At 54.7% G+C, this 17,545-nt stretch overlaps 6 protein-coding genes across 6 annotated transcripts; 2 read left to right on the top strand and 4 right to left on the bottom strand.

Annotated features, from left to right (window-relative positions):
* Window positions 1–566: 566 nt before the first annotated feature.
* Window positions 567–2,067, bottom strand: LTR77_001745 (uncharacterized protein; the record flags this gene model as incomplete). Its single annotated transcript, XM_064799005.1, has 2 exons — window positions 567–1,952; window positions 2,011–2,067. 2 exons carry the CDS (start codon window positions 2,065–2,067, stop codon window positions 567–569), a joined length of 1,443 nt encoding a protein of 480 aa, XP_064663332.1.
* Window positions 2,068–3,241: 1,174 nt separating this feature from the next.
* On the top strand, window positions 3,242–4,417 carry LTR77_001744 (uncharacterized protein; the record flags this gene model as incomplete). The annotated part of the gene is made up of 1 exon (XM_064799004.1): window positions 3,242–4,417. The coding sequence occupies one exon, from the start codon at window positions 3,242–3,244 to the stop codon at window positions 4,415–4,417; it is 1,176 nt and encodes a 391-aa protein (XP_064663331.1).
* A 394-nt stretch (window positions 4,418–4,811) lies between these two features.
* Window positions 4,812–5,751, bottom strand: TAZ1 (Lyso-phosphatidylcholine acyltransferase; the record flags this gene model as incomplete). The annotated part of the gene is made up of 2 exons (XM_064799003.1): window positions 4,812–5,655; window positions 5,708–5,751. 2 exons carry the CDS (start codon window positions 5,749–5,751, stop codon window positions 4,812–4,814), a joined length of 888 nt encoding a protein of 295 aa, XP_064663330.1.
* A 772-nt stretch (window positions 5,752–6,523) lies between these two features.
* Window positions 6,524–8,641, top strand: LTR77_001742 (uncharacterized protein; the record flags this gene model as incomplete). Its single annotated transcript, XM_064799002.1, has 1 exon — window positions 6,524–8,641. One exon carries the CDS (start codon window positions 6,524–6,526, stop codon window positions 8,639–8,641), a length of 2,118 nt encoding a protein of 705 aa, XP_064663329.1.
* Window positions 8,642–8,982: 341 nt separating this feature from the next.
* LTR77_001741 (uncharacterized protein) lies at window positions 8,983–9,711 on the bottom strand (the record flags this gene model as incomplete). Its single annotated transcript, XM_064799001.1, has 2 exons — window positions 8,983–9,288; window positions 9,337–9,711. The coding sequence occupies 2 exons, from the start codon at window positions 9,709–9,711 to the stop codon at window positions 8,983–8,985; spliced, it is 681 nt and encodes a 226-aa protein (XP_064663328.1).
* Window positions 9,712–14,848: 5,137 nt separating this feature from the next.
* On the bottom strand, window positions 14,849–17,439 carry LTR77_001740 (uncharacterized protein; the record flags this gene model as incomplete). The annotated part of the gene is made up of 4 exons (XM_064799000.1): window positions 14,849–15,349; window positions 15,412–16,049; window positions 16,108–16,322; window positions 16,385–17,439. The coding sequence occupies 4 exons, from the start codon at window positions 17,437–17,439 to the stop codon at window positions 14,849–14,851; spliced, it is 2,409 nt and encodes an 802-aa protein (XP_064663327.1).
* Window positions 17,440–17,545: the final 106 nt, after the last annotated feature.

Genomic DNA, 17,545 nt, shown 5'->3' with positions numbered 1-17,545 from the left:
GGTGCAGTAGCTCGGTTTATCAGGGACGAGATGGCGTGCCGTGCGTGCATGGAGGGGTGAACCTCCACAATAAATCCTGTCGATGGAGGGGTACCCTCTCAGCTCCGAAGCAGACGCGTAATGGCGTTGACAGCCAGTATGCCGTGGCTACAACGTCTTTGTCTTTCGAAGAAGCTTGGAAAGCCTTCTCGGGCCGTTGCTGGAGACTGTGGATGTTCCTCAAGACCCTGCCATGTGCTGTCCTCGAGAGACGAGGAAGTGGGTTGGCCATGCTACTCTTGACGTAGCTTCCACCAAGGTTCGAGGTATTTACAGCGCTGTACCAATGTATCACTGCAGCGCAACCGCCTGAGCCCTCGAAGATATCCGTGTGTGTGAAGGTAAGAAGGGTCCCTTGTCAAACGTGATGGCGATGAGATGCACAAGAGAGGTCAAATCTTCGCGGAGGTGTCGAAACTCATCCAGCACGGACCCCACCAACCATTATGAGCTAATACATATATTGCAGAACACCAGGGCTGCAAAAGTCGTTAGAGCGATCAATTTCGAATTCTTCAAAGTAACTATCAACCCACGTCAACCGGAGCATCAAAAGCACCCCAATGCCCCTCCCTATCCCCCTTCTTCGCATCCAACGCATATCTAGCTCTCCTACCACCACAGAACATCCCCGCTGTCGCTTTCCTCCGCACACTGACATAGCGGCCTTGCATGCCCCCTTCCACGTCTGCAATTGTTCCGTTCCGAACCGCTTCCATTGAGTCTTCATCCCAGCGCCAGACTCGATCCACCACTTCGTCGCCTTCTTTCTGGAACTGCCGTGGGTTATAGCTTGGCCGGCGTGCGATGATGTTGATGAGGCGGTGGGGCCAGGTGTAGAGGCGCTCGAAGCGGGAGGTGAAGGGCAGCCAGCGTAGGACTGAGGGTGAATATGCAACGCGAATGTACGGATTCATGAAGATGGCTGGCTCTTGGTCGGATACAGAGGAGGAAGAGGAACCTGCTGAGACGAGCGAGGCCAGATCGGCGTGGATGAGGCAGCATTCTGAGGCATCCCAGTATGAGTCTGTTTCGGAGCGGAAGCGTAGAGGTGACGCTGGGGTGGTGTTCGTTGTGGTCATCAGTTGGACGTTGCGAGCCAGAGCATCGATTCCTTGCTCTTCATGTCCTTCAGTGCTTCTGCTCTTGAGCAAATCACCTCTATGTGGCTCATATTCAACGTCTGCAGGAGGTTGCGATGGATCTTCCGCTGAAGAAGCCGGCTGATGCACCCAGGGCTGGAACCACTTGCCCTCGAAAGCGACCATTCCACCCCAGCAGCTCTTCACCTGTACAGCATCCTTCTGATCCAGCACATCATGTCTTGACGCCGCTTTCCCGGCATTCGAGAACCATGGATAGAAAGGCACGCCCATTGAATAGCCTTCGATGTCTCGCGCTGCTAGCGTGTCGTAGAACTTGAATGGATTGATGAAGTCCATGGCACATGCGGCGCGGTAATTTGTTTTGCCCGTCGACTCGTCAACGTTGGTGCTAAAGAGGAGATTCGCTGCATCGATGGGATCGAATGCAACGTCGTTGAGGTATAGCAGCTTGTCCCACGTCGTGTTGAATGCTTTCGACTGCGCATCTTCCAGCGGCCGAAGCGCACGATTTCGCACTTCGGCAAGGAATGCAATTCTTCTCAATCGTCGCGTGCCATCCGGCAGGATGATGTGTTGGAGGTCAGATCCATCATAATCCTCGTGCTTAATGGAGGAGTCGCATGGTAGTGACGCTTCGAAATCATATAACGCCCTTCTGCTTTCTTGATCCGGATTATCTTCGTAGATGCTCAGGAAAACGTTCTCGTGTCCCAGAATATTAATGAGACGATGGACTGACTGTCCCCAATGGCCTGACAAGAGTGCTCCCTCTTTGTCGTACAGAGACGCCGCGATGAAGATCTTCTCCTTGCGGATGTTGGCTGTCTGATGGTGCTCTTGCACTCTGTCTCGGACATCAAGGTACCGTTGCGGAGGATTCGTGTAAGACGGAAAGAATGTCCCAAACAGGAGTATCAGACATAGCGTGAAGTATGGTACAAATGAGCAACAGCGGAGAAGGCGACCAAGCAATGACCTTGGCTTTCGTCTGCGGTTTGATAATGGATGCAAGTCGGTTCGTTTCCGAAAGTGTCGCCAGTGGTGTTGCAGTGACTCGAAAAGCCAGCAGGAGCGCGAGAGACGTGTGGAAGTACAAGCGACGGTATCTTCGAGAGTGTCGAGATCGATCTCCTCGCTGTTGATGCTACATGAGCGTGTCCTCGACAGGAGTCTGTGATCTTCATCCCTTTGATAACCCATTCTGCTTCTCCCAAAAGGATCGCACAAGTAAAATAACATTAAGAGAGTCACTTGCACAACATAAAGACATTGTAAGAGGAATTGAGAGCAGGAGGTAACACTTACTAGACCGCTGAACAAGTGAAGAAAGACCAATGGCAGAAGACGAAAAGAGGAAGCCTACGAGAACCGTGTAGTACTGTGGTTGCGGACGAGCGCGTTGCAAGAGTGCTACAGTAGGCCTTGGGCCCTTGCGTGCGTAGTGGACCGAGACCGAAGGTCCGGTCAATAAGGCATTGTGAGATCGAGGGTCAGGTCGTCCGGCGCCACGTTTGCTATTTCGGAAGATTATTGTTGCCTTGGTCTCGAGCTCGCCCAACACAAATGGAGCTTGTTGCGCTACTCGATTGCTGATCAATACATCCACCCCAGATGTATACACAGGCATGCAGTGACTTCAGATGCGTTGGTCGTGGCGGCTTCGTGTACCCAGAAGTAGTTGTCGAACTGTATCTCATGAGCTGAACACAGCCCGCCATCGCATTCGCATGATGAGCCAGTAGAATCGCCGGTCCTGAGCGCATGCTCAGATTTGCATTTCAGGTACCATTAATCGGGAATTTGGCAGCCTGGCGGCTGAAGACGCTGGGTGGCCAATGTCATCTCCGACGAAATGCCTAGTGGAGAGTGGAGAAGCGCCTTCAATCTTTGCAAATGCACTAATGGGATCCATCGTCTGGCCTATCCGGGTGAAATGAACGATGAGGAGAGTCGACGTGAGGTCGAATGTTTGCGAGCGCAGGCAGCAGATAGCATCCCGATGCGCGTAGCGTACGGGAGCCGCCGCACCTTCCTGCTGAGGAGCTTGTCAATATGACTTCGACATTACATCTCACTTCACGGTCCATGCGCTGACCATGTCGCTCAAGTATGGGCTGAATCTGAAGAAAGGAGGGCCACCTCCGGTTCGTAAGACTATACTGGACGACGAAGACGATGGCGAGGAGGAAGAGCCTCAAACGGGCGGAGCGGCAGTAGAAGAGATTAGCACGTTCGGCAGCAATGGACGGGCGGCACCAGCACGGAAACCGGGAGCATCGTTACCTGGAGCTCCATCGCCACGCAGAAAACCAAAGGAGGAAGAAGAGATAGACCGGCAAGATCTGTCCTCCGCCAAAGCTTCAAAGGCGAAAGTGCAAGCCGCGGCTTCTCTGGACCCCACCATCTTCGACTACGACTCCTTCCATGACGCTAAAACCAGCGTGAGCGAAGCCCAGAAGGCCGCGGCCAAGCAGGACGCCATCGATCGGAAGCCGAAGTACATCAACAACCTGCTCGATTCTGCGGCACGTCGGAAGCAGGACCAGCTCGTTGCACGAGAGAAACTGCTGCAGAAAGAACGCGAGGCAGAAGGTGATGAGTTCAAGGACAAGGAAAAGTTCGTCACAGGGGCGTACAAGGAGCAACAAGCGGAGGCGAGGCGGATAGAGGAGGAAGAGGAGAGGAAGAAGGCCGAGGAGGAAGAAAGGAGAAGGAAGGGTGGGGGCGGAATGAGTGGGTTCTATAAGGGCATGATGGAGCAGCAGGAGAAGCAACATCAGCAGGCTCTGGAAGCGGCCGCGAAGATGGAGAAAGACTTGCAGGAAGGTGGGGTGAAGCGTAGCGAAGACAGCATGGAGAAGAGCGGAGCGGAAGTTGCGGAGGAGGCGCGGAAGAGGGGCGTCAACGTGCATCTCAACGAGGAAGGGCAGATCACTGATAAGCGGGCCTTGCTTTCTGCTGGTCTCAACGTTGGATCTAGTGGGAAAGCAAAGGATGACAAAGGCGCGGATCATCTGCGCACGTCTGCTCGACCAGCGCAGTCTGCGTTCCAGAATCGTGCCGATGGAGGCAAGCAAGCCATGCGCGAACGGCAGAGTAGAATGATGGAGGAGCAGCTTGACGCACAGGCGAAGCGAGCTCGCGAGGAGGAGGAAGAGGAGCGCCAGAAGCTGGAAAAGACTGCGAAGAGTGCGAAGACCGAGAAGGATGTTGGAGACGCGAAGGCGCGTTATCTTGCGAGAAAGGCTGCCAAAGCGAGAGGGGAGAGCTGAGAGCCTCACGCCATGCGAAGCACGATTACGTCTTGAATTTGCTCGCTCCGGAGCCGCAAACATGGAGTCGAAGTCAGCAGGGCTAAAGGTGCGTGCGTTCCCATTCCAGTTCCCTTCTCTACTTTCTGCCTTGCAATGTAAGAGCGGGCTACTCTTAAGGACGGCGAGCTTGGCTTCTGTCCCATGACTAGCTCGTATCAATTATATGCCCAAGATTGATGGCCTTGCCCCCGCGCGGGCTGCAGTGTTGCATAATCAACTTGCGTTCCATCCGTTTCTATTTGAGGGAGGGCATGAGCTTGTTCACTGACATCTCTGCGGCAGCAAGTACATATGTTCTCTGAGAGCAGCCCTCGAATGAGCAACACGCAACTCAATAGGCCTGGATTACAGATTACATGTCCTTCACCACACTGCGATCGGCCATCTCGCCCTCCCGCTTCGGACCCTCCCGCTTAAACGTCTCAGCGAGACCGCGCTTTGGATCCTCGTCCGGCAGGCCGCGCTGACGCCGCACCTTGAGTACTTCGTTGCGCACCGCAAGTGTCACCTCGATCCGTAACTTTTCAGCCTCGGGACCGTACCGCAAAAAGTCGTCATCGACCACTCCCAACCTCTCGTCAACCTCCATCATTTCCCAACCCTCCCTGCCCGGTTTCCGCCTCGCCCTCTCCTTCAGCGTCTGCCATCTTCTCCGCAACGGCTCCAGCACGCCTTCGCGATCGACCAGCTCGCCAAACGTTACCTCCACATGTTTCCCGGGCCGCGGTAAAGGACGTGGGAACGTTCGCTTCTCGCTCATGACTTCTTGCGGTCCATCGATCCACATTGGAAGCACGTCTGGACAAGGTTCGGCTTCGAGGATGAGGCGCGCGACGCCCCATTTGAAGTAGCGCATTGTTTTGCACGGATGCTGGTGGATCATGCCTTCCGGGAAGATGTGCAGCCAGCTGTGGCGTCGACTCGGGTAGGCGGCGGGTGCTGGGAAGGAGTCGAGGCCGTTGGTGGAGTAGGTGAGGGTCGAGGCGGAGAAGGGGTCCGAAGGTGGTAAAGACATTGAAGGGGTGCGCTGGGCTTGCGACTGAGGAGATGAGGATTGGCCACCACGAGGGTCGCTGAGCAGTCGTATGCACTCCGTCATCGTCGGTTGGAAAAGGCCCCCGTATTTGGAGTGCGCAGATCGTTGGGTTGGCAGGGTGTTGCCGTACGTGAAGAATTTAGAAAGCATCCCGTATTGTCTGTAAACCATGCATCAACACTGATCTGAAATGAATTGAGACAACCTCGTACCCATTTTTGAAGCAGATATCATAGCTCCCAAGCGACCAGCGCATATTGTTTGAGTCCCAGTGATACCGAAATGGCATTACGCCCCAAATCATTGGGTCATCAAGCCTGTTGATCTTTAGCATATGGTTTCGTCGCCACCACCAAGATATTCGGAGCAACTCACACACTCGTATGATTAGAAACAGTAACCAACCCTCTCTCCCGTCCCCTCTCATCCTTCCTCTCATCCACAATCTTCAGAAACCTCTCCAGCCCATGCGTCTCAGTCGAGCTAAGCCCATATAGGAATGAGCGACATAAAAATCCGATGAAGCCAATCGTGGTGTTTGAAGCCAGGCGATGGGAGAGCGGAGGCTCGTATGGCCGCTCTTGTTGCACCATCGGGGCGGACAAGAGCGGAGGTTATGGGGATGGCATGGATGGATGGAGTGAGGTGTGGATAGAAGTAAGGTGTGGTTGGAAAGTTTGCAGGAGAGCACGTGGAGGGCTGGGATGGATTGGGAAGGTGGGTCTGGGAAGTGAATGCGCGCCAATGACGTTGCGCGGTTGACGATGGGAGAGGACAAAGACATGTGCGACTGCATCTTTCGTTCTTCTTCAGCTGGCCGATGAATACGGCTAGAACCAGCTTCGCAAGAGTACTCTTGACCATGAGAACGAGCATGCGACTATTTAGCAGAAACACAGTGAAGCGGATGCGACCTGACGAGGACACTTGACGACTATAGGATCATTTGGACAGCATCTTGGATCGCAACTGATACGAACCTGGAAAGCATACTTCTGGTCACTGGACATACTTCACGATTGGACTTAATGGATAACGATGTTTCTACCGAGTCGCCGGACGACACTGCTTCGAAACAGCAGCTGGACTTGAGCAGCTTGCCACCCGTATTCGTCTCAGCATCGCAGTTCGAGAAGCATTTGGATGACCTTCACGAGTTGGAAGAAGGGCTTGCTGAGGCGAATGCGCCGTTGACATACGATATTCACGAGGCAAGGATCGTGCTGTCAAAGGTGACGAAGAAGAAGCGGATTCACTTCGACTTGCGTGAGAATGGAGGTGTGTGGACGGAGGAAGTTCCTACTGAGCAGCTGAAGAAGTCAGAAAACATGAAAGATTTGGATTCATTGGAATCACCTCGTCCGACCAAGAAGGTCAAACTTGAGGATCCAAAGGATGAAGTGATTGTGATCGATGATGAGTCTACGGCTTCGGAAGGCGAAGAAGCAGCATCCCCGGCGCCAGGACAACGAAAAGTACCGACTGCCAAAGAATCATCGGCCGCCAAAGTCAGGACACCATCTCCCACGCCACTCAAAGAAGAGGACTTGATCCGGGTCGTCCACATAGACTGGTTCGCTGAGTCCAAGAAACGCGGCGTACCAGCACCTCTGGAAGACTACCTCAGCTACCTAGGCCGTCGCGTGCCACGCCCCGTTGCTGCTCCAGCCACACCTCAATCAGGCTCCTCCACCAGCAAACCCCCCTCAACCCAATCCACCCCCTCCAAAGCCATCCTCGACCGCGCCAAAGAAGACGCCCCCACCCCCTCAAGCACCCAACACTCCCGCACCACCGACCGTTTCTCCAAACGAAAGTTCAGCCAGTCGTCAAACAAACCGCTCGGCGTAGGCGGCAGCTGGGAAGCCGGCCACCACTCCAAACATCCCCAACTCCTCCACGCCACCACCTCCGAAGCCGAAAGCGGCAACTCCTCCGATCTCCCCGAGCCCCCGGAGTGGGTCAAGCAGGGCGTTAAGTACGCCTGCCAACGCCCTACTCCGTTGCGCTCGCCGAACGAGGCGTTCGTCTCTTTGCTGAAGAAGATCCGGACGGCGCGGGAGTTGACGAATGATGAGATTGGGGTAAGGGCGTATAGCACTTCCATCGCCTCGCTCGCCGCGTACCCGTATAAATTGACGAGTCCGAGGGAGATTGTGAGGCTGCCGGGCTGTGAAGCGAAGATTGCGAATTTGTTCGTTGAGTGGACGAATACGGGGAAGGTGAAGGCGGTGGAGGAGTTGGAGGCGAATGAAGAACTACAGATACTAAAGTTGTTCTACGAGATCTGGGGTGTTGGGGCGACGACGGCGAGGGAGTTCTACTATGATCGTGGTTGGAGGGATTTGGACGACATTGTTGAGTTTGGCTGGGGTACGTTGACAAGAGTCCAGCAGATTGGGGTTAAGTTCTATGATGAGTTTTTGGACCTGATTCCGAGGGCGGAGGTGGAGGAGATCGGGAGGGTGGTGCGGAAGCACTCTGTTGCTGTGCGGAACGAAGGCATCCAGAGTCTCATCGTGGGTGGGTATCGGCGTGGGAAAGAGGCGAGCGGGGACGTGGATATCGTGGTCTCGCACCCTGATGAGAACCAGACGATGAATTTGGTCACGGACATTGTGTCGGCGCTGGAAGAGAGCGGGTGGATCACGCACACACTGCTGCTGTCTCTCAACTCCACCAATCGTGGACAGCAGACTCTGCCTTTTCGGGCCTCAGCGCTGCATGGTGGGCATGGCTTCGACACTTTAGACAAAGCGCTCGTCGTCTGGCAAGACCCTGCGTGGCCGAATAAAGAAGCTGATCTGGCTGCGAACCCGAAGGCGAAGAACCCGAATATTCATCGTCGGGTCGATATCATCATCGCGCCTTGGCGGACTGTCGGATGTGCGGTGGCGGGTTGGAGTGGAGGGACGACATTTCAGCGGGATTTGAGACGGTATGCGAAGAATGTGAAGGGGTGGAAGTTTGATTCGAGTGGTGTGAGGAGTCGGGTCAATGGGGAGGTGGTCGATGTGGAGGGGTGGCAGGATTATCGTGGTAAGATTGGGGAGGGCAGGGCGAAGACGATGCTTGAGGCGGAGAGGAGGGTGTTTGAGGGGTTGGGGTTGGAGTTTATTGAGCCGGATGAGCGGTGCACTGGTTAATACTGTGCTTCGTGAATACTGTGACTTTCAATCCATGACCCGTTCTCGAGTATCGCAATAGCGCTGAGCCTTCCCTCCCACTGCTCAACGACTTGTCAGTGTCTAGGAGAAGGGAGATTGTGTGTGTGGAAGATCCTAGTTCCACACCCAGTTCTCGAGCATCGTAACAACTCTCAAGCCCTTAGTGTACTGCTTGAGCGTCTCAACAGCTTCTCCAAGCACGGAGGAGGCGTTTCTTGCTCAATACATGACCCCTTCTCCACCATCGCGACAACTCTCACCCCACCGTAGCGGTGCTCGCACTCTCAAAGGCTTATCCCTTTCCTGGGGAAGGCGCCCGGTCAGACGTCCGCCGGCTCATGCTGCTCATCCGGGTCGTAGTCCCAAGCGTTGCCCTCGTCCCTCGCTAGAGCTTCCACCGCACCACTCGTAAACTCCTCCTTAGTTCCTCTCGGCACGTCCCTGATGAACCTCGCCGGATTGCCCGCCACAACCGTGTAAGGCGCAACATCCTTCGTAACCACACTCGCCGCCCCCACAGTACTCCCCTTCCCAATCGTGATGCCCGGCAAGACTGTCACATTGCCACCCAGCCAGCAGTCCTCTTCGATAGTGATCTCCTTGCCCAGTTCCGGTCCCGCCGTGCCCTTTCGAACATCAGGATCGAGTGGATGAGTGCCAGAAAACAAGCTCACACCCGAAGCCAGCAGCGTCCGGGCTCCAATCGTGACTTTGCAGGTATCCAGAATCGTAGCGTTGAAATTGATGAAAACTCCTTCTCCGAGAACGAGATTGGTGCCATAGTCGATGCGGATGGGTGGTTCTACCCATGGTTCGTTGGAGAAGAGGGCTTCGTCTTCGATCTCGGTCGCCTTGGGAGATGGCAAGGGCGTGGTGTCCCCGACGATTTCGCGCCATAGACGAACGCGCTCACGCCTGCTTACGCCGCTGTAGTTGTTGAAGGCTTGACAAGCGAGGGTGCAGCGGCGGCGGCCTTCTACCATCTCTGGGGTGAACGCGAAGTAGAGGTCTCCGCGGAGCTGTCGTTGCTTGTTTTCGGATGTTGCCATGTTGGAGATGCTGAGAGGACGGACTCTCGAGTGTAGGGTTCTCCTGTAGGCAGACTGGGTGTAGTGGTGTCAGAGGGCTGGGTGTGCATGCTTCGTAGTTCCGAGAAGAGGTTGGAGAGGTTTTTGACGGGCAGGTGACCGGACTTGTCTACTAGCGGCAACAGGACTCTCCAGAAAGGGGAAAGTGCAGAGAGTGCAATGAGATGGATAAGCTCACAATGCTCGAGGTCTTTGTTCAGGAGAAGGCCGTGTTGTACAATCTTTGTATCGAATGTCTGCTAATCAACCTACCTGTCTGGAAAGGCTTCTCCGAGGCGAGGCCTTGTCTGATGCGAGCGCAACGCGTGTGGTATGCTCTACAGCGTATTGCTGGACTCGAGAATGGTGTTGATAGCCTCGAGTAGTCCTTGGGCTGGAGTCTGGAGTCGGGATGGCATGTGATCGTTTTGGGAAGGCTCGATGTAGATCCCTCCCACCTCACCTCTTCTCTCAGCTGTTGTTCTATCTCGTCGTGCTGCTGTAGACAGTCTGCAGCGAGGAGAACATCCCTTCTAGAGGACGGCGCAGCCCGTCGAGCTCGTTGTCGTTCTTGGTGGGGAGGTACCTCCGCCCATCCGCCGCTCCGCCGTCAGCCCCAACCATGCCGCAACTCCTGCTTCGAGGCACCACCACACCATCGACAGACGACAAAAGACATCACGATAGTGTTTCTTGTCGAGACAAACTTCCAAAGATCCTCGACGAAGCCTCGAGTAGGCCCAGATCGCCATTTCGAGTCGACCGAGGCGTCCAAGGGCAGCGCAAGCTGTTCACTAGCCCCCCCTCCATCACCACGGCCTAGGACCACAAGAGGAGGTGATGAGCATGCTGAGATTGCCGTAGCAGCAAGGAAGAACAATCTACAAAGCATCAGGAAGGCCCTGCTCGCCGTAGAGGAGCAGCAGGCGCATTCGAGGCGGCGACAGCACCACGCTTCGGGCAGAAGCCTTCACTTCCGCAAGCCCCACGTGCGCCAGCGAGCTTCACTAAAGCTCAGCAACACCAGCAGACACTGCTTCACTGCTTCACATAACATGTGAACGCGCGTGGAAAACGGCGGGACCGCTCCTTGCTCCCAAAGCGCCTCCATGGGTGCTTCTGGTCGCGCTGCAGCCGGTCATGGCGCCACCAATGCGACGAGGAAGCTACTCGACCCGCAACTTCTACCAGAACATCAGCATGGCCAGCAACATCCTACAAAGCACCTCAGCAGCACAGTCGCGAGTAAAGATTGCGTGTCATCCGCAGGCAGTCGCCCACCAGCAATTTCCGTCTGCGCACACGCTGTATCAGCTCACCAGCTCACCGAGGTCAACAACACCTCGACAGCAACGACCCCGACCGCTCCAAACAACGGCATGTGCCCAGCGAGGCAGCCATGACGGGTCGATCGAGCATCGGACACGATCCTCCTCACTAGGCCCGTCTGAACTCAGAAGTCGACCAAGATGCCATTGTCGTCTCGATCAAGCCAGAACCACGAAAACAGCACCCTCAGAGGCAGTCAATGGCTCCAGCAATCTTCCACCCACGTGCACCTTGCCGAGAGCCATGAAAGCTTGGACATCGCCTCGAGATTCCACAACTTGGATGACCACACTCATCGGCGGAGGGTGCGGGACACCCTCTTCTCCACTAACACCCGAGAGAGGATGTACGGTGGCGGTAATGCATGCTTGAGTCTTCAAGAGTATCTTGCACCACCAGCAAAACAAAGGCGTACAAGCAATGAGAAGAGATGAGATCTTTCGTACCCTCGACCTACCGTACACGTGCTTGAGACATCTCGTCGCCATGGTATGCACTTACTCTGGACTGACCGCAGGACCTGGCTGGAGAACTACTCTCCGAAGGACTACTCTTAGGGTTATCCCGGAAGCATCGACGAATACACCCGCTGAAGGAAAGTCTCCTAGGCAGGAGAGCTGCTTACGGTGCTACAGCCTTTGATATCCATCGATCTGGTCTGTTAGTCCGGAGAACTGGACACATGGGACGGTGTCTTACCAAGCTCCTGCGCACGATGTCAGCGGGCTTTCAACTCTTCAGCTCATGCCGTTGATTGTCTGTCTCAGGCTCTATGGTGTTTGCTTAGGCAGATCGGAGCAAGCATCCTGTACTTACGGGTTGTGGGCGGCTATGATCGACGATGTGCAAGCAGCAAGCGCCAATCAGTCTCTACGCGGGCGTGCATATCGTGGCTTCACGACATGCTTCTGAACAGCTTGCTGCTGAGCGGTCATGTGCAACTGCTGCTGTCGTGTCAGTAGACATTCATGACCGCCCTGATACCCATTCTGGTGCTCTTTTCTCGAGTACAATACGTCTTGCACTGTCCGGCTCTCTTGCGCTGAACTGGCGGCAAACGCCTCTTTCTACCGGAGAGCCGTTCCAGTGATCTGCTTCGGCGGCAGGGGAGGGAAGTACAGCTGCCGCGCAGTTCTCCGCGCCGCTGGTGGCTGTGGTGGTGCTTACCCCTTTCCGCGGTTCCTGCCCGGTTCTTCTCGTTTGGAGATATGCGACGACTGCCTTCGTGATGGTCTGCTGTTGTTGGTGCATGGTGGCTGAGTGTGTGTGGTGTGTGGTGTGTGGTGAGTGGTGAGTGTGTTGTGAGGTGAGTGGTGAGTGTGGTGTGAGTGCATGTGGAAGCCAGCCCACACCTCAAGCCCAAGCCGACCTCAGCGCGACGAGGTCTCCGGGCCATGCTCCGCTTACGCCGGCTAATGCTCGGATGGATGAAATGCAAGTAACATATGATTCTGCAAGGTATGTGCTCTTGTCGAACGGGGCTTCGGCAGGCGTGGGTGTCCGGTGAACCGGAGGCGCTTCGTTGTTGTCCTTACTAGACATTTGGTCAGATGGTGGCTAACAGTGAACAGACATCAGTCTTGGATCGTTACGATCACCTCAATTTTTTGGTCTTTGCTAAGCACAGAAAGCTTGAGGTCGTCCGTTCGAGCTTGCACGCCTTGGTAAGTCTTTTGCACTGGATTGAGAGATCTCTACGCCACGCCATGGCATGAACGTGGTATGGGTATAATGAATACAAGCGCTTCAGGACGATACGGCGCATTGGCTTTTGCAAATTGTAAAGTGTTGTGTGGTGGTGTTGCTGCGATGAGAGGGAAAGCGTACATTGCGGACAGCCGAGCTGATTCCCTCCGGAGATCATTATGAAACACCAGGCCATCGAACAAATACAACATGGACACGAAGAGAATGCTACGCTTCGCGCGATACATCTCGTCCAACTCCGGAGAAAAGATGGTGTTTTTGGTTGTGTTGTCAACTCGTGAAGAAAGCAGCCTGAAGCCGTACAACCACCTCTCGACGACGATTTAACAACGCCACACCACCGTACGAACACGAAACAAATACGATGAGGATGAGCAACACTCTGCGATCAAACCCATGCAACTCCGTGATCGAGACGACGTTGCATCGTTGCACAAGCACTCTCTGAACCAAACGCCCTTCCCAACACCACCGCCCCTGTCCGCGCCACAACCCCACACCGGCACGACACCGGCCGACCACGGCCACCTTTCGCAAGTAATATATTCATTTACAGAAAAGTGTCTTCCGGGCTGGGGGCCGGCGTGACCCAGTCGCAAGAGGAGGAAACGTAGTAACCCTGCCGCTGCCATGCCATTGCCATGCCCAGTTGCCTTTAGATAGCCTTTCATTTGTTAACGTACCTTGGGTTATTACGCCCTGCTAACATCTTTCTTAGAGCTGATCGATTCAGCTTTCACAAGCTTCAATCAATAAGCTGCTAGTGGGCTGAGAACAACGACTCTTGCGCAGGCGTTCGGAGGTTCGATTCCTTCAATCTTTTCTTGCTTTTCTTCGTTTCTTGTGCGAGAACGTTGTGGAGGGTGTGTCGGGGTTTATGAGGTTATTTCGCTGTTTATAGAGCTATGGACGGGTCTGTGGTGGTGGTGGAGAGTGTGGTGAGGGTGTTTTGCTTGAAGCCTACCGAACGGCTTGCGGTCTTGGCGGTGTGGTATGTGGAGCTTTGGGCGGAGGAGTTGCTGCTACTCCTTCCTTTCGCTCGAAATGTGCTCATTTTGACGGTCTTGAGCTGCTCAGAGAGACTGAGGGCTGAGTTGAGAACATATCCAGCGCTTGAGAGGAAGGCAAGTACATTCGCATTAAAGTAGACCTGGTCGCTCTCTATCTACTCATTCTCTTTCTGACCTCCACGGAGCTCCACATTGCGACGGCAGAGCTGAAAATTGCGGCTTCCCCTCCCATCGCACAACACGCTCCGTGCGACAATTCCTCCTCGTGCCGCTGAGGTTCGATCAGGCTGATCAAGCTGCTCGAGAAGAAGGCAAGTCTCGCCGCAATCACGCTCATCGTCCTTCACACAGTTCCTATTCAGTCATCACCCGAGCCACCTTCGCACTCCCAGTTCAAGCACTTCCGGCGGGCCCGTACTGGAGAAGTCCACGGTGAAAGACTCAATAATGGGCAGATGGGAAACCAGGTGTCTCGACACGGGGAAAGAAGATGAGGAGGTCTCAGAGCGTGGCGTGGTCCTGAAACCTTGGAAGTGTCTTGGAGAACCCTTCCACCCGTCAATCTGGAGAAAGAGAGACGGCCTGACCAGATTGAAGACGCAGCGCAACTCGACCAAACGCGTAGACGACCGCCGCACTGGCTGTGCCGCTTGAGGTATCCTTCGAGAGTACGTGGCCGGATTTAAGCGTCCTCCGGGCTAGACGAACGACACCTGGGTTCTGATGATGAGGTACACACAAACACCAGCGTAAGATGGATGGAGAAGTCTCTGCGGGACCATCAGAGGCCGGAGGACGTGCCAGACAATCAGGACGGAGATGCTGGGAACATTTCGCCGATAACTTGCTAAGCAGTGCGGAGCTCGTCCAAAGGAGGTCCACAGCACGGAAGGTCAAACAAGAGGAGGGACGTTGACGGTGGGAAGCGACAGCGAGTAGATGGGCCAGAACGGATCTTGCAATTCTGTCAGTGCATTGGTTTTGGGACCCAGAATCAAATAGATCATTGCTCATGGTTGCTCGCTAAATTACAGTTCAACATCAAAGCCTGCAGCCCATATCCACATCATCCATCAGTGTACAACAGTACCATATTCACCCCCCTGCTCCTTCTCCTCCGGCTCATAGAAGGAGAACTTCCCGACCTGACTATCGTTATCCCGAATATGAAACCGCACCCTTGCCATCTCCACCTCATTATGTCCTTTCCCTTCAAACTCTCCTCGTGGTGAATGCTCCAGCGCAGCAACAACAAGCTGCGTAGGGCTACGATAGCGTCTGCGATCCGCGAGACCCAGCACGACTTGCCACAGCACGACCAAGCAGCCTGCGATGGCGACAGCGACGCCGAGCTCGGAGGTACGGGAGCCGATACCATAGGACCAGACGTACATTTGAGCCCAGCGGGAGAGGATGGGGCGCGCAGGATCTTTGGTGTTGATGTGGCTGTCGACGGGAGCGGTGCTGTAGTCGATGAGGGAAAGGGCTTGCAAGGTGGGTATGAGAGCGAGATAGTCGTAATTCTGATTGTAGATCCAGTCGTTGGAAGGATTTTGCAGTTGGCTCTGCATCGTCTGCGGGCACGAGTGTGTCAGCTATCTCGCACGTCTCGAGAGTTGGGTTAGTGGCTACTTACATTCTGCAGGAGCTGAGTGGTGGTCCGGTTGGCGAACAACGAACCCTGCTCGCTGGTCGACCACGCCGCGACATACCAATTCGGGTCCATGGCAAAGCTGAGCGCGTTGTGCACGGGGAGGTCGGCGGTCTGCACGAGCTTGGCTGGGTTGGAGACCGGGTTGGCGTTGAGGGAGTACATTGTAAAGTCGTAGTAGGGCACAAAGTCGACCACGAAGTGGGTGTCAGACGATCCGTTTCCCATATAGAACTCCACTGTCACGGAGTGTTGGGTACGATTAAACACGTCAGAGTCTTCGTCCGCGGTGAAGATGCGTTCCCACGGGCAAATCGTGTTGTTGAGCAGCCGGCCAACGCTCAGGCAAGGCGCAGGGATCCAGGACGGGCGTTTGCCATCCTTGAAGTATGCCGCCTTGTCCGATGTGTACACGGTGATGTCGACACCCGGGTCGGTATTGCCAGTCGCGTTGTTGTAGATCTGATCGGTGAAGAATTGTGCTTTCTTGTTCTCGCTGCTCCAGCCTGAACCTGTGCGGATGCATCTCGTGTACTTGCCAGTCCAGCTCGATGTAGACAAGGCGGTGAACCGTAGGTCGTAATTGTCGTAGCACCGAACTTGACGGTTGGCATCTACCTCCACTGTCTTCAGAACGGTCAGTGGATTGAGAATTATCGAGCAGTTTTTGCTGTCGCATACGCACCCAGTGGTCCGTGAAGTTGTAGTCAGCCCATTTCGTCGGTACAGCTCCCAGCACGACGCCGTCGCGGAGAAGTGATAACTCGAGCGACTTGTTGTACTCCACGTACGTCTTGATCGGATCGGTATCGTACAGCTGACGAGCGGAATGGTTGGTGATCCATTTCTTGGTGAAGCCGAACGACAAGAGTTTCACAGCCAGGTAGTCATTGTAGCTGTAAGAAGGACAAACATCAGTTGGTGCTGTGGATTTATCGTTTTTCATAGCAAGACTCACAGGTTCGTGATCACCTGTCGGTTTGGAGTCCACCATGTGTAGTCCTTGTATTGTTGTTTGCCATCTGCCAGTCCGTATAACAGCTCCATCGCGTTGTCAGTCTTGATTTTGGAGGTGTAATTCGCCGCGAACGACAAGCCCAGCTGCGTGGTGATGCCGGCGTCTCCGTCGCTCGCGATGTAAGTGCTGACCCACGCATCCATAGAATCGCCAAAAGGAGTCAAAGTGCACGAGTAGTTTTTGGCTTGGATCTCTTGCTTAGTACAATGCGTGCTGGCGTGAAGGTTCCACCAAATCCAGGAATCGGCCCTGGTACTCGGCGGCTCTGCTGCGTTCAAGCCTTGGAATACACGCTGTCCCACCTTGGCGGTTGGGATAATGTTTAATGCCGGAATCACCAAAACAGCAGTAGCTGGACCCATCAGGTTGATGAGAACGCAGAGGAACAGTGACAGTCCGATCAGCTGCCAGACTCGTAGACCAACTCGCTTATCTGCTGCGCTCTTCTTACCGAATGGCGAGGGCCCAGTCTTCCATAACAGTGGGTCAAGAAGTGTTATCGGATCCGCAAACTCCAGTGGTCGAGTCAAATAGCCGACAGGGAGGCCCTCTTTGTAGCCAGCCGCCTTCATCGTGAGTATGTACATCAAAGCCGCAGCGATGATGCCGAACCAGACCTCCAGAGCTTTCGCGACGAACTGTAGTCCCCCAAGGAGATCATGGCTGGCTTTATTGAACTCCCTCGCCCTCTGTCGTGGAATGGCCTGGTTGGGGTTGAACATGTCCAGCCAGCATTGACCTTTAGGACACCAAGCACTCGCTCCAATGATGTACTCGGTGAAGTTGAGGTAGAGCAGAGCGACGACAGGAACGAGCCACAGCAGGGCGATCGTCTGCCAGATGATTGTTGCCAAAGACCCTCGTTTCCGTGCCATTTGGGGATGAGCTCCCAGCTCGATCTGAGGCCTTATCGCTTCATCCTCGGAGATCTGGTGTTCGGGTGTGGGATTGACGCTTTGGTAAGAGAAGGACGGATCGTGCTTCAGATCACTCATCTTGCCGGCTCGATAACTACAGATGCGTCCTGTGGTCCTCAAGAACACGAACAGAGGTCAAACGAGTGATGACTGTCCAGCGGCGACAGTGCCGGATTCAAGGATG

The sequence above is a fragment of the Saxophila tyrrhenica genome (genome assembly GCF_035928015.1).
Source record: "Saxophila tyrrhenica strain CCFEE 5935 chromosome Unknown scaffold_2, whole genome shotgun sequence".
NCBI classification, from domain to species: Eukaryota; Fungi; Ascomycota; class Dothideomycetes; order Mycosphaerellales; family Extremaceae; genus Saxophila; species Saxophila tyrrhenica.
This window is presented reverse-complemented; position numbering and strand designations above follow the sequence as displayed.